A 16,754-nucleotide genomic window follows, 5' to 3' on the forward strand; every position below is an offset into this window, starting at 1 on the left:
ATTGCTGCCTTTTAAAGTAGTTGCTGATTTTGTCAAATTTTGTGGTGCATTAGCTATAATATTGTAATCTTGTCTGCTATGAGAGGAGACTCATAGGGGTGGACACCATGAGATACCACACTGGGTGACACCAGCCATGGCACTAATTAAAGCTCCATTTGTACAGCAGAATTTAAATGTTGAAACATTAGCTTAGTTTCCACTGGGTCATTCTGGAAGATTAATAGTGTTGCCCCTCCTCCATGTTTCAAAGAATACGTGCCACACTGCCAATGGGATTTAAACTAGATCCTCTACACCTCACATTCTTCATACGTCTTCAAGAAGATTATCTGAATGGTTCTGCTTCATACATACATCATTTCAAGCTCTTTCATGTACTTTCCCCCCTTACCCTCATTCCTTCAAACCGTGACAAGGCTCTCAGAGGTCTCAAAGCTCTTAAAGTCCTAAGCGATTTAATTGCACCAAGCTCAGAGTAGCCCAAGGCATTAGCTGTTAAGCTAATTAAAGAAACCTACACATGAAAAGAGAAAGAGAAAAAGAAAGGAAATTAATTCACTGGATGAGTAAGAACCACCATGCTCCACAATCTTTGCTATAACTTTGCAGAGATCTTTCCAGTTAGTGATGGTAGAAGAATACACACGTTAGAAGGGCATCCTCTGAAAGAATCAGGGCAACACAAAAGAAAATGCCTAATTCTTATTACAGAAGTATTTGAGAAAAAAATTCACTAGCACCAATGTAGGCCTAGCTGGTCACTTCAGAAAGACTAGCTGAAACAAAGTAATGTATTAACTTAGGGAATAAACACCTTAGGGCTGTTTTACAAAAATGTACCAAACATTATGTTCAAGCTTGAATGTTTTCCAAAATAACAGATAAGTTCTTCCATAAACTGTGGTCAACACTTTAAATAGATCCACTACTGTCCCATACAAGTCCCAACTGAGATAAAAAGTCTTAAGAGTACGTGATCAGGAAAACAAAACAACAAGGTTTCCCGGGTGTTTATAATCCTTGCTTCAGGAGGAGTATCCCTTCTTCAGGTTTCTTCATATGTTTGAAATAGTATCTTCCAAAGCTTTATAAATTCCACTTAAGGGGTTTGTGGCTCTGCTGCAAACTTTCACTATGGTTAGTGATCCTAGAGATTTCAATTTGCAAGCCTAAAATGACTTAGGCCAGGCCAAAATATTTTGCAGCTTAAAAAACTGGGCTGCCAGTACAGCACTTGCTCCCTGCTTCTTCACAAATGTAAACAAGAATGTGTTATATTTTGTAATATTTCACTTCTAGTGATGCCAACAAAAGAAAAAATAACTACACATAGTCCAAAGCGGTACTGTTTGAGGGCTAGATCTATTGGCATGTGATGCTAACAGAATGAATTCAGATATTTAGGATGTAGGGCTGCTCTTGGAACACTCCATTTTAGGTATCACCATTGGTAGGAATAGCACCAGTATTAGTCCTCTGTCTGAAGAACTTTTCTAGAGTTTCCCAAAGTATAAGCTCTGATCCACCATCTCTCAGACTCTCTTGTGATTGTTAAAATGTTTTTTGCATTGTATCCATTTGCAAAGAGTTTGAACTGTGCTCTATATTACTCCTGTGTTCCTTTTCTAGAAAGTATAGGTTGATCATTTAATCATGGAATAGAAACAGGAACAAATGCACCATTATACGTTTTAATGAAACATAGGATACATACATCCACAATGAGGAAGTCCAGCCAGCACCAGGCATTAGTGAAATACATCTGAAAGCCATAGGCCACCCACTTCAGAAGCATTTCCAGGATGAAGATGTACGTGAAGACTTTGTCCGCATATTCCAACATGGTCTTGATGGTCTTGCGCTGTTCAATATATATGTCTTCAAAGGCCTGTGAAGGAAGGGGGTTTAATGTGATTTCCTTGTTAATCCTAAAACCAGGCAGGTTCACATAAAGAAATCCAGTCCATCAGATAATGTACACCAAAGTAATATACTGCTTTATAAATCGTAACTAGCACCTTGAATTGTGCTTTGAAATGGATCGATAGCCAATGATCCACCCCTTCTCGGGGTGAGAAGGGCAGGGTATAAAGATGGCAAATAAATAGTAACAAGCAATTTGAGAACTCCCTGTCATTGGCCCTGACCAACAATCTACCTGTTACATTCTGGACCTGCTGAAGTTTCCAAACATTTTCCAAATGTATGGATCCTATCACAGCAATCATCCCAAGATATAAGAAAGACATGTATCACTGGACATATGCTCTCTTTCCTCAGAAGTAATATTTTCCATATCATAATTATTTTCATTAGCTTCTCCTGAACCAGTTGCAGTTTGTCTTCAAATCCACATGCTTTTCAATTTTTGAGGTTCAAAAATAGACAAGATTCTTTAAATGAGGTCCAATGACTTTAAAATAAAATGGCACAGAAAAATCCTTGGGAATTCATTGTTTGTAGATAACACCGCACTTAGTCCCGTGTTTTGTTTCATTGTAAAACTGCTTCGTTCATCACTATGAACCTTATCACATTGGGATATAGTCTATTTATATCAGTATGCATCTCATATTTTTAAAGGTCTGGATGCATACTGTATTGAGACGGGATGCATACTCTCTTCATCACACCAGATTATTACAATTCTTAAGATTTGAAAATGCTGCGCTTTGACTCATCAAACCATGGAAGGCTGGCTCATCCTAATCAATTCAGAACATCCCCTACATCACTCTCTGACCTTTGAAAAAGCATTATTGCTGATGGAATGTATACAGATTTTCCTATCACACACAAAAACAGCGCTTCAGCAATGGAAGAATCCAGAGTATTTCAAAAAACATGATTAGAATTCCATTTGCAAATAATCCGTTTCCATAACACTTTGCAGACGGATTCAGACGGAATATTGATGGGACGGGGCAAACATTCTGTGATGGGACCCATTCAAAATCATTCTCAAACAGTTTCAGAAACAGAGTATTTCCCAAGGTGATAAGGTATATCCTAACACACCTTTTGTTGTACATTTTAATCTGCCCAATCCTATCTTTAAATGGGCAGTATAATTCTGATCTGATATTACAGGTCCTGTGAAATTATTTCCATATTGTCCAGATAATACAAGCTTTAAAAGAGAGTGCTCCTGTACCGTTAATGGATGTACAAAATGGCAAATTTCAGCCAATCTCACTTTTTATCTGTAATGTCCTTTTTAAACAAAGTACAGGGACCCTTTGCAGTTTTTAGTTTGACAGTCTTACAATCTTCTTCCTTATACTGCACTCATGATCACTATCATGGGTTATAGACAGAAGACTATAATACAAAATTAAAACAAAAAGTGCAAAATAGATTTCAAAACTGAAAATTAAAACCTCCAAACATGATATTGTTTAGAATAGACATATCTGCTGGTAAATTCCCATGTGGAATTATAGAATCACATTGACCTCTAAGATGTGAGTAATATAGATTTCACCATGTTGGGATATCTACTACCATTTTCCACTCCCTTTAAGGGAGGATGCATAACTGATCCAATGCTTATTTTGCTGCAATTCTTGGAATATATATATCTATATTGTGTGTGTGAGTTTGCATGTGCGCATGTACAATACAGGATGAAGTCAACATGAAGCAACACGGGGAAATTAAGTCCCTTTAGCACAAAGATAAAATGGAGTACCAAACTGAAAGCTTCACCAAAACACTCTGGATCATTCTAGGGTCAGATTCAACCCTACATGAGGGCCAGATATCACCTCCTGCCATGCACATATCTCAACACTTGATAACAACACATCAAAATTTATTCATTATCCCATATCCATAATAAAGAATAGTTTTCAAATGTTCAGAATTACCAGAGCACCACTGCTGAGGAGAATCATGAAGACAATAAAAGTCTCAAACCAATTATGTTCAACTATTTTGTAGCAGGTCTTCCGAAGATTCCACCACTTTTTTCCTTTCCCATCTTCAACACTGACTCGACAACACTCGAATTTCCGCATGCAGCCTGGCAAAAGATGGAGGTGAGTGTCACAGATGAAGAGGAGAATAGGTTATTCCCCAGCAATAAGAAATCATTTATATTATAATCAGTCTCATGTAGAATATATTCTTAAGTTTGGTCACTGATATCAAAAACCTGATCTGGCATGCTATGTGACAGTGCCTATAAAGCAGCCAAAGCAGTGGTTCTCAACGTGTGGGTCCCCAGATGTTTTGGCCTTCAACTTCCAGGAATCCTAACAGCTGGTAAACTGGCTGGGATTTCTGGGAGTTGTAGGCCAAAACACCTGGGGACCCACACGTTGAGAACTACTACCCTAACTCCATCCTTTACACACACCATTATTGGAATCATTCAGCTGACAGACAGCAGCATGTCTTGAGCCACAACTTGTGTATCTTTTAGTTGGATTAAAGGAGCATGCCTTCTTTATTTTAAGGGTGGTGCCCTTGTCCTTCCTAACACTCTTATAATCATACATGGATATTAGATTCCAGTTGCACCAGTTCATGAGACTCCCCATCCAATCACTTCAAAAGAACCCAGTACAGGACATCAATATTCAAAAACCTAGTTGCACAATTCCAGAGATTAGCCAGAAGAGACATGGAACTATTTTTAAACAAGCAGTGCTTGGGAGTGGAAGAAGACAATAGAATAGGAAGGACAAGAGATCTCTTCCAGAAAATTAGAAACATTGGAGATAAATTTCAGGCAAAAATGGGCAAGATCAAAAATAAAGATGGCAAGGACCTAACAGAAGCTGAAGCGATCGAGAGAAGGTGGCGAGACTATACAGAAGATCTGCATAGGAAGGATAATAATATTGACGATAGCTTTGACGGTGTGGTGAGTGAATTAGAACCAGACATCCTGAGGAGTGAGGTTGAATCAGCCTTAAATAAGCATTGCTAATAACAAGGCAGCAGGAGATGATGGGATCCCACCCGAATTGTTTAAAATCTTGAAAGATGATGCTGTCTAGGTGATGCATGCCATATGCCAGCAAATATGGAAAACACAAGAATGGCCATCAGATTGGAAAAAATCAATTTATATCTACATACCAAAAAAGGGAAACGCTAAAGAATGCTCAAACGTTCAAATTTTCACATGCCAGTAATGCTCAAGATCCTTCAAGGCAGACTCCAGCAATACATGGAGCGAGAGTTGCCAGATGTACAAGCTGGGTTTAGAAAAGGCAGAGGAATGAGAGACCAAATTGCCAATATCCACTGGATAATGGAGGAAGGCTAGGAGTTTCAGAAAAACATCTATTTCTGTTTTATTGGCCATTTTAAAACATTCTGTTGTGTGGATCATAATAAATTGTGGCAAGTTCTTGGTGGTATGGGAATACCAAGTTACCTTGTCCGTCTCCTGAGAAATCTGTATAACGACCAAGTAGCAATAGTAAGAACAGACCACGGAACAACAGACTGGTTCAAGATTGGGAAAGGAGTGCAGCAGGGCTGCATGCGTTCACCCTACCTATTTAACTTGTACGCAGAACACATCATGCGTCATGCAGGGCTTGATGAATCCAAGACTGGAGTTGAAATTGCTGGAAGAAACATCAACAACAAGATGATACCACAACTGATGGCTGAAAGTGAGGAGGAGCTGAGGAGCCTTATCACCAAGGTGAAAGAAGAAAGTGCAAAAGCTGGGTTGCAGTTAAACATCAAGAAAACCAAGATTATGCCAAGCAGACTGATTGATAAATGGCAAATAGAGGGAGAAAACGTGGAGGCAGAGACAGACTTTGTATTTCTAGGCGTGAAGATTACTACAGATGCAGACTGCAGCCAGGAAATCAGAAGACGTTTACTGCTTGGAAGGAGAGCAATGACCAATCTTGATAAAATAGTGATGAATAGAGACATCACACTGACAACAAAGATCCGCATACTTAAAGCAATGGTATTCCCCATAGTAACCTATGGATGCGAGAGCTGGACCATAAGGAAGGAGGAGGAAAGGAAGATAGACGCTTTTGAACTGTAATGTTGGAAGAAAATCCTGAGAGTGCCTTGGGCCGCAAGAAGATCCAACCATTCCATACTCCAGGAAATAATGCCTGGCTGCTCACTGAAGGGAAGGATATTAGAAGCAAAGATGAAGTACTTTGGCCACATAATGAGAAGACAGGAAAGCTTAGAGAAGAGAATGATGCTGGGGGAAAAGGAAGGAAAAAGGAAGAGGGGCCGACCAAGGGCAAAATGGATGAATTGACTGGTTTGACCTTGAAGGAGCTGGGGGTGGCAATGGCCAACAGTAAGCTTTGGCGTGGGCTGGTTCATGAGGTCACAAAGAGTTGGAAGCAACTGAACGAATATACAACAAGTTGCATTAATCTTTTTCAGCATGAAAAAATACAATAGCACCCTAGCACCTTTGGAACTTCATCAGATGGGCAGATGATTATCTTTCCGCACACATTTTCTGTTGGTTTTAAGTTGTTCTCATTTTCTCTCCCTTTCTTCCTCTTTTCCTATTTTTCAACAGCTTACTCAAACCACTGCAAACTGAGTTCAAAGTGCAATAGTAGTTTGCACTCAACTCAAGAGAGGCATTAGAAGTAGGCAGAATCTATCCCTTCCTTGTAGGCTTAGGAAAATCAAACTTGTAGGTTTATTCAAAAGCAAGCTAGGGGAAGCTGTCTACTCTTCCTCATTAATAGTACCTGCAACTTGCCAGTACTCTGACGTTGCTTTGCCACTCATCTCCTGATTTTCTTTGTGAAATGTTGGAATGTATGGATGCGGTGAAGAGGAATCTGACAAAACTCCTTCTTCCTGGCCATGTGACTGCCTCTTCAGATGTCACAATAGAGTGCTCACGTGGAAGTGGAACTAAGCCATCAGCTGTAGATGGCAATGTGACTATGATGATGGTATGGAAAGTGAGGTGATGGACCAGTCGGATTGATGTGGGGCACATTTATACTGACCACTTCAGTAGGTTTGAAACCAAACGTGATTTTGCTATGAGGATGTAACCTGGGAGCTAGTCTGAGGCATGGATGGTGATTAGACATACACAGAGGCTGGCTTCCAATCACTTCCAAGATCTGCCATATCTGTGATTTGACAGCCATGGAGAATCCAAGGTGGGTTTTTTCAGCTCACCCTCCGGAACATGCATTTGCACATCAGTGGAGTATTTTGGGATCTACAGAACACTTCATATTCTGAAGTCCGATTTCACCCAGTGATGTGGTTTGCTCACTAATCCACACTGAGAGCTACAGTTCCCCTGATGTTGTTTGCGTTGTCTAGCTGCTGCCTTTTAGAGATGGCTTGAAGTGGCATTCAATGGCTAATGTAGATAGGGCCATGGTCTCAGACCAGCTGGATTGTGCGGACTCCAGCCTGCTGCTGCATTGTGTTTAGGGGGATGTATGTGGCTGACTCCAGGGCCAATCTCTAACAATTCTGCTCCAGACTGGTCCTGGATTTACCAGTCAGTGTTGACATGGCCTCACTTACCTTCAGTAAAACAGGCTTCTGGTTCAAGAGATTCTTCAGGCTCAGCTTCAGGTTGCTCTCCCACTTGGGGAACTCCAACATCCACTGTGCTGCCTTCAGATGAGCTAGTTGCGTTCAATTTCTGCAAATAAAGCCCCATACAAAACTGTTAATGACTCTTCCATTGCTAGAGCCCTGGATATACTGAATGCATTCCAAAATGCTCTCCCATGTAAAATGAGAAGCAGAACCCCTTACACATATATGTAATGCCAGCCTGCTTTCTGTATGTGATGTTAGAAAAATTCAAAACATTATTAACATGAGTTTTCCTCTTGATGTCAAGAATCTCAGTATATTCATTCAAGGAAACATAATTTTGAAAAATTTTGCCAAGTCAGTTGAATCACATACAGGACTGAAAATTCTGATTGTTTGAAAAATCAATATAGAGAGCACCATGAATTGCAGTGTTTCCCCACTCCCCAAACCATGACTATACCAACTGAAAATTAAACAATGTATTTTCATGTCTAATGATGGCAGAATATGCATATGCAGCAAACTATATTTAATCTTTCATTTCCCAATGACATGAAAACACAAATTATCTGTGTGTAAGTATTTCTGAGTTTCTCTAGTTTCAGAAAGAAAAGCAGCATATTAATTCCAGAGCAAGAGCCATTGTTTTGCATTCTCTTTTGCCAATGCACTTGCACAACCGATTGTGCATTTTAAAACTACTTTTTATTCTTAAATGGTACACATATATATTCTATTAAGACATAGTGAAATTCACATATTTGTACCCTGACAATCATAACACAATAAAAACCTATTTTGGGGTGAAAGGCATTGTGCCATCGATGAAAAATGATGTCATCGAAACTTCCCACTCATTTATTGACACTGTCAAGCAAAACCAATGGAATACTGCATAAATAACTGCTGACAATATGAGTACCATAGTGAATAAAAGTAGTGTTGGTTATTGCATTTGGTAGCCTTATACAATGTTATTACCATGTATAACATCATTAAAATGGCTGCATTGGTAAGTTGCTATCTTTACGTGGGGAATGATGTAAGCAGATGGTGAGTAACGCATACTTGTGTCAATGTTTAGTATAAAAGATATATATTTTTATGTAACATACCAAACAAATTCATTGGCATTATTCATTGGAATCAAGCTTTTTTTTTTAAAGAATTAACCAGCTAAAGTATTGGTTTGATGAAAAATGTACTTTACCAGTTTTGTTCTGTTCCAGTTTGAGAATTCTTTTTGGTTTTAAACAGCAGAAAGATTTTGGTTACCATTTTGAATTTCATAAGGGGAAAAAAAGTCTCAGGTGATCCAAGCTATTTTTTACCAATTCAGAAAAAGAACCACCATTTCGGTTTATTTCAGGTAGTTTGCCTAAATTATGTTTTAAAACAATTACATTTCTTTCAGTTTGGTTTAGTCAATTTCTCTGATATTCAAACAAAATTTGTTGATTGGATCAAATTATACCTTCCCTCCCCCTAAAATATATCATTGGGGAGGAACAGAATTAGATTCAAGGCAATTTTTACATCATCCTAGTTCCTAGTTTTTATAGGAATCCAAACTTTTGGTGTTGATATTACAGGAAATGTAATTTGATTTTTGTATTTGTATGTTATGGCCAATAAACAGAAAGAAATTTAAAATTACAAAACAATTATGCCCATGTCATAAAAGTAAAATCATCAGCACCACATAAAGTTCACAGAGATAAATTACAAAGCATCAAACATTTCTGCATAGTATTATTTCTAGTGGCCAATGGAAGCCTCAATAATGAACATGTTAAAGTAGTAATCATCACAGTTTTAAAAAATTACAGGCGGCTTTCTTATAACAACTCCATGTTAGTTTTTTTTTTAATTACTCAAGGTGAAAAGCTAAGATTATTTATTTATAACTAATAACATTTTGTAGGCCGTGTTTAGATTGTTTGATAGAAGCTCTATGAACACATTTGTTATCCATATGGGGACAAAGTTTCATTCTGGGAAAATCTAGCTTTTTTAGGAAACTTTCATATGGCATGTTTGTGTTTGGAAATTTGTGATATACAGCATCGTTTGTGAAGAGCACAAATAGATTACAATTTCCTTCCAAATGTATATACAGAAAGACTTTGATACAGTCATCATCTTAAAACCAAGAAGCCACATGTCCTTCTTAAATGTTACTTTATACTGTAATTAAAATTGAATTTAGTACATGATCTGTGGTTATATTCCACTGCAGTTAAAGGGCTAGCTTTCAGATGAAGGTATCTGGACTTAAGATGTGCAGTTACAACGCTGAAATTCCAGGGAGCCCAATAGCATAGACAGACAGATTAAAATGTAATAATCAATACACCAAGTGAACACAAGCATCTTGAGTATAACTTTCTGCCCCATTCATTCCAATGGAAGGAGCCAGTTCATATGTGCAAGAGAATGCACATGGAATTCACATACCCCTATTTCAGTCAGTAATAAGAAGTGAATGCCACTTTCTGTGCATACAATTGAGACCCACACCAAATTATAGAGAGGCAGGTTTCTATTGTGTTTCTTTATGTAAGCAATCCAAGGTTATATAATAAATTAAAGACCATAAACTCCTGATCGCTGATTTTATAATTTCAAATTGTAGAATATTTTGCTTGCATCATTCCATCCTGTGTTTTATACAGTGTTTTATAGCATTAATACTGTTGCAAAAGCAGAGCGAAAAGCCAAAACCATACACACATACAAAAATCGTTAAATCTTTCCCAGAAAATAAACATATATTTTTGCTTGACTTTACTTTTTGAATTTTTTTTTTTTGCCTTGTTAGCAACTGAGTCAAGGAAAAAAACAAATACAAATTTGACAGCATTGCTTTTGTTTTATAACTTTTGGAAGAATTTGCAATTCATTCATCAAATTAGTATGTTAGATATTTTGCATGCAAACAAAATGATCAAGCCACTCTACATTCATTTTGGATGGAGGATGAGTCCAAATGTTGCCTGTTGAAAATTAAACTTTTCAGGTTTTCTCAATCAAAAATAGTATGGTTCTTGTAATGGATGGATGATGGATGGATGACAGTAATAATTATGATAATAATCATTCTCTGAATTAGATACTGCTCTCATACCAAACAGTGAAAAAAAGCACCCAAAGCCTTAAGAGACATATTCTTTGTAAATCTTTGTAATTAAAACTGGAAATGTAAGTCTCTGTATCTCTGATCATTTGATGAGGCAAGTCTGATAGAAGTATATAACAGAAGGCAGTCAAACATTTCTGCTTTTCATCACAAATGGGAACAAGGGTCACCCAGAAAAATATCAGGGATCAAGGACTAGAAGGAGAAGCACGTAAAAGGGTAAGGTGAGGAAGGCTGGAGCAAAGAAGTTAGAGAATGCACACAGGGCATGCTAGAAGCACTCACTTTTAATCTGCGCATTCTGAATTCCAGTTTACATGGGAAAAGTCACATATCAAATTAAAAATAATGCCCACATGCCTCCATTTTTCTGGGTAAAATTGTGAAAATTGTGCTAAGGCAGCTACCGTAACTGCCTGTTCCAGCAATTGCATTCAAAAGCAATCCTTCCGGTAGATTATAATGTTTAGAACTTAAAAAAACAAAAAACAAAGAAAATATTGTAAAATATGAGGAAATCATTGTACACACTGTTCTAGAACAAGATAATATTAGGAAAGTCATTAGTTTCCCTGGGCTCATTCACCCAGCACTGGGGCAAATGGATGGTGTGGTGTCCACACGATACACACGGTCCATGTGCCCTATAGCCTTAAAAATTTGCAGGATACCCTGGAATTTCCCTGAAGCTCTAGAGCAGTGGTTCCCAAACTTATTTCATCTACTGCCCCCTTTCCAGAAGAAATATGACTCAGCGCCCCCTGGGAAGGGGGCGTGGCTTAGAGGGGTGGGCGTGGCTCCTGTTCAAGAGGCTGAGCCTCTCCCCTAGTCCAAGATGGGAGGCTGCAAGGGGAGGTGGGCGGGGCCACAAATGGGCGGCCAGGACTGGGATGGGCAGAGTTATGAGCTCTGAGGCAGGGCTGAGCTTCTATCCCTGTCCTGCAGCACCTTCCAGGACACAGGAGGTGGGGCTAGAGAAGGGGCAGGGCCTCTTTCCAAGTGCCTGATGGGGCTGAACCTCTATACCCCGCCCCCGTATTCTAACAAGCGCCTCAGGGGAGGTATACAGAGGCTCAGTCCTGTCTCGCGCTCGTGGGAAGAGGCCCCGCCCCCACCCCTACCCCGTCCTTTAGTCCTAAAAGGCCTCTCAGGAGAGGTATAGAGGCTCAGCCCTGTCTCTGGCTCTTGGAAGGAGGACCTGCCCCCTTCCCTAGCTCTGCCCTCTGTGTGTCCTAACAGGCGCCTCAGGTGCTCAGCCCTGTCTCTGACACTTGGGAAGAGACCCCGCCTCTCCTCTGGCCCCACCCCGTGTCCTAATAGGTGCCATCACTGCTCCCGGATCGCTCCAGCACCCACCGGGGGTCGGTAGCACCCACTTTGGGAATCACTGCTCTAGAGCCTGCCTGTAGTTTGGGCCAATGTAAAGAGTTGGGCTGCTTCCTATTAGGAAGCAGTCAGCTGTTCGCACTATCCCACTTTCCCTGGGCTCAGGCAGCCCAGAAACAGGGGATAGCATTTACCTTTCTTCATTGTTTGGGTCTCTTATTAGGAGCTAACAGACACTCTGATTTCAGTTCAGGCAGTGTGGCTTTCAAGTATGGTTAGGCCTGGGTTCTCAAATTCTTTGTATAGTCTTGGTTTTGGGATTCAAGCATTCTGGAAGTTCTTCATGTTCTTGTTTTGTATTCTTGTTCAAGTTTTGCTTATGGATTTAAGCTACCTTTGTATTTTGGGGCTTTCTTTTTACTGTCTTGCTTTTGGATTTACCAGAGACAATTGATTGCTGATTTTCTGGATTCTACACCTTATTTCCTTATCCCTGCTTTTTACCATATATCTTTTGTGTAATTTTGCAATAAACTGTTTGCCTTTACTCTGGACTCTTGTGTGATGCTATGGTTATGGCTTCAGGCCTGTGGTGCGGCAACTCCTCCCACCTCAGACCAGCACCATCATTTGTGCCACATGTTGATTACCCCTAAGTTGCTCTACATAGACCACCTGTGAATAGATACTGATGGCTTATTGCAGTGGAGGAGTGGGCTCTGTAGGTGTTTTTGGATTTCACTTCCCGTATCCCTTTAGCACTGATTGTGCTGGCTAACAACTGCTGGAAGATACAGGCAAAAGAACAGCAGGTTGATAAAATCTAATTGCAGTCTAGTGCCAAAGAAAAAAGGCCATACTGTATAAGCAGAGCAGTATGCATGCAGGATGACATAGCTTTATTTCTTACCATTCCTGGATTGTGACCTCCTCTATATATTTTTGAGGGCATGACATGAAAATTATCTCTACCATCTGATCTTTGCAGGCTTCTGCTCCCAGACAGCACTCCAAATACCGGTACTTTAATTCAGGTTTACAGCTAGAAATCCTAAACAAATACTGGTCCATTTGAAGGGCGGGGGTTGGATCTGAATTCTAGGTATTCCTCATACTTGTAAAATCAAGATTAGAAATTACAAGTACTATCCAGAGACCAGAGGGGTCTTAACTGTTGCATTATATAACTGATTATTCTAAAGACATAGTGATATTGGCAAAACAATAAAAATAATAACGCAAATGAACAAGTTAACTTCTCTTCCCCAGATTTATCAAACACTTAGAACTGAATCCAAACCATGTTTACTGAGATATCTTACTGGGTTCAGCAAAACGTAATCACAACAAAACGTGCACACTTTCATATTTAAATAGTAAAAATTGCAAAAGGCTAGTAGGTGCTTTTAAAATAGTGGAGGGGTTTCTCCCCACACTAACAACTGTTTTGCAGTTCAAAATGTTAGTTATAAAAAACCTTCAAGACACATGCCAGAGCAGGAGGATTTTCAAGCAATAAGCTATGGAAAGAATACCAAAAGATGGTTACCATCTCAGAATTCAGGTTTTGTTTTGGCATGTTAGATGCATCAGAGGATATGCTATTAACAAATAAATAAGTACATTCTGGTAAAATGTTAATACAGTTTTCCAGTAACTCCTGCTTTTCATATAGGAAAAGAATGATGCAAATAGACAGCATGATTTGAAAGTATTCTCATGCAGGTACCTGTCAAATTTGTTATCATGTTTAGCGAACTGAAGCTAGAGTCATAGGCTTTAGTGGTGAGGGAATTAGTTCACAAAACATAAAACAAGCCTAATTGATTACATTTTCAATATTTTTTCCCAAAAAAGAATTGTGCAGATGATTTTCCATAGTTATAAACATTTACATCACATTCAACCCCTTTAAAATTTAAAAGAAAAGGCAGAAGCAAAACACATGACATGCCAACAGTCTTCATTTCATTTTTAAAAACTGAAACTCTTTTAGCAATCTACCATGATGTGGAAATGAAATAGAAGAGATGAAAAGAGCTAGTAAAGGAACTGAGAAAGGGAAAAGCCAATACATACAAACTGATTTCAAATGATTTCACTAAATCATATATATCTATGGAAAAAATATACTAGTGAAAATAATGCTTTCTTAATTAATTTTTTTATTATCAGCTTTGGCTGAAACATCATTGGCACCTTTTCCTAGCGTTGGAAGACTAGGGACCTTTTCTCACAGGGGTTTTTATGGACCCTTTTTCCTCTTTGGGGTGGGGCCAGCCAAGCATCATCAAACAACGCTGGCTTAGTCCCACTCCCATTCCTCCTGAAACGGAGGGGAAGTATCAGAAGATGATTCCTCTACCATGTTGGAGAAGAAAGTGTTTTTTGGATACCTTCAACAGAGCTTAACACATTTTCCTCTCCTTTTTTCCCATATGATGGGGGAAAGGGCAACGGGCCAACATGTGTTGCCACCCTTATAACCTTTAAAGCCCTAAATCAGTGGTTTTCAGCCTGGGGTCCCAAGATGTTTTTGGCCTACAACTCTCAGAAATCCCAGCCTGTTTACCAGCTGTTAGGATTTCTGGGAGTTGAAAGCCAAAAACATCTGGGGACCCAGGTTGAGAACCACTGCCCTAAATGGTTTGGGTCCAGGTAACTTGCAGGATTGCCTTCTTTAGAATCTGCCCCATATATTCAGTCCTCTTGGGGACATTAACCAGTAAGGATTAGACTGGTTACTGTCACCCAGGGGAGATTTCGTCGGCCACCCTGGGCTGTTGAATGATCTGTTGGAAAGGATTTGACGGCTAAACATGCTGTCTGCATATTATAATAAATTTAAATACAGTAGAGTCTCACTTATCCAACACTCACTTATCCAACGTTCTGGGTTATCCAATGCATTTTTGTAGTCAATGTTTTCAATATATCATGATATTTTGGTGCTAAATTCGTAAATACAGTAATTACTACATAGTATTAATGTGTAATGAACTACTTTTTCTGTCAAATTTGTTGTATAACATGATGTTTTGGTGCATAATTTGTAAAATCATAACCTATTTTGATGTTTAATAGGCTTTTTCTTCATCTCTCCTTATTATCCAACATATTCGCTTATCCAACATTCTGCCGGCCCGTTTATGTTGGATAAGTGAGACTCTACTGTACCTGTCTTTCCTGGCAGGCCTACTCAGTCAACTATGAATTTTATATTGACATTTTAAAATGTACATGATTGTAATGGTAATTACCTATATTTTATTTATATGTTTATTTGTTTTTAATCTATGTATTTTAAATTGTTTTATTAATTTTTAGTTATACTATATATTGTATTGTAATCTTGCTTGTACACCACCTTGAGCCTTGGAGGGAGGTGAGCAAGAAATAATAATAATAGTTTGATAATCAATATGTTTGCCTAAAATGATTAGAGAAAAACATTATTCAGCTGTGGCAATTGGCAGACAGAAATATATTTCTGTATGTTTTTTACAATTATGCTGTGTTGGAAACTGTATAGCATATGTGCCACCAGGACAAATGGCCTCTTTTGTGGTCTCATGGGCTCCCCCAATACCTAAAAAAAAAATCCTGTAAAATCGGAGAATCATACCTCTGAATGCCTCCAGTGAGTGCAATTCTCATACTAATATTATTTGTGACTACCCTGCCATTTTTTCAAGGGGCCCGCTAGCATTTCTGGCATTAGTTTTGTCAAAGGGGGATAAAATGGTTGTACATCTCCAGGAGATCAGGAATGGAGCAGTTGACTCTCAGATCCAACCAGTTTACGCAGAACAGGCTACACAAAAGATAGAAGACTACATTGTGCAATGATTCTTGGGGAAAAGCATGCATTGTGTCTTTGACAGAACCTGCTAAGGAGCTGTATATACAGCTCCCCCCATATTTTCTCAAAAACCAACATTTCCTTGGTTTAGATACATGATGTAAAGACCAAACTGCAAGTTATGTTGAATTTGTAAACCAACAACAAAGAAATAGCTTGATCTAGTTGGGTTTACGACTAGGTCATACTTTGGATTTGTGTTTAATTCCTTTAAAAACTGTACGTTGCAGCTGAGCATACAAAAAAGCTGGATACTTATGTTTAAAAACTAAAAAATCATGCATAGTATTAATTGTTAAAGAGAATAAAATACAGCTCTGTTTGATTTAAGCAATGACTCCTTTAACTCAATGCATTTTGTCTCCTAGCTGTATCTAACTAAATGAAAGCTTTCAAAGCCGAATAGATAATAGCATGCACTTTGATGTCTTGCCATAATTAAGTGGTAAGGAACGCAGATAAAGAAGAGCCTGAAATCCTGCAAACATTGGCATTGCCAGTTCTGCCTGGCCATGCTGTGATGCGAGTCATCCAAATCTACGGAGAGCAGCCGTGAAGGTTTCTACAATATTGCAATGGATGGGGAAGGAAGATGGCTGAATAGCATGCAGGCCAGTCAATATATTCATTTAAACAGTGATCATACAGAGGTAGAACTTGGTTAGGTAACCTGTTTAAAATTGGTGCTGCTCGTTGCTCTGTCTGATAAAAAAAGGATCAGAGCTGCATTCTCGAATGATCCAGCTTGGTTTTAATCCTGCGAGAAGTAAGAATGGTAGGAAAGGAAATTTATGATACAGTATCTCTGGTTTCAACTTTGGATTGTCATGTATGATTTGCTTATAGATATTACTGCATGTTCTCTAAGATAACATTGGAAAAGATGTAGTC

At 38.8% G+C, this 16,754-nt stretch overlaps 1 protein-coding gene across 3 annotated transcripts in view; it reads right to left on the reverse strand.

Moving 5' to 3' along the window:
• scn2a (sodium channel protein type 2 subunit alpha) overlaps nucleotides 1-16,754 on the reverse strand; it is a 142,919-nt gene that overhangs the window by 14,912 nt on the left and 111,253 nt on the right. For all 3 annotated transcript variants that reach the window (XM_062969226.1, XM_062969228.1, XM_062969227.1), the window contains exons 18-21: nucleotides 7,516-7,636; nucleotides 3,873-4,027; nucleotides 1,718-1,891; nucleotides 395-517 (exon numbers count right to left, since the gene is read on the reverse strand). In XM_062969226.1, the coding sequence (XP_062825296.1) occupies nucleotides 395-517; nucleotides 1,718-1,891; nucleotides 3,873-4,027; nucleotides 7,516-7,636 (573 nt within the window). The remainder of the gene's footprint in view (nucleotides 1-394; nucleotides 518-1,717; nucleotides 1,892-3,872; nucleotides 4,028-7,515; nucleotides 7,637-16,754) is intronic.

Source organism: Anolis carolinensis, chromosome 1 (genome assembly GCF_035594765.1).
Source record: "Anolis carolinensis isolate JA03-04 chromosome 1, rAnoCar3.1.pri, whole genome shotgun sequence".
Taxonomy (NCBI): Eukaryota; Metazoa; Chordata; class Lepidosauria; order Squamata; family Dactyloidae; genus Anolis; species Anolis carolinensis.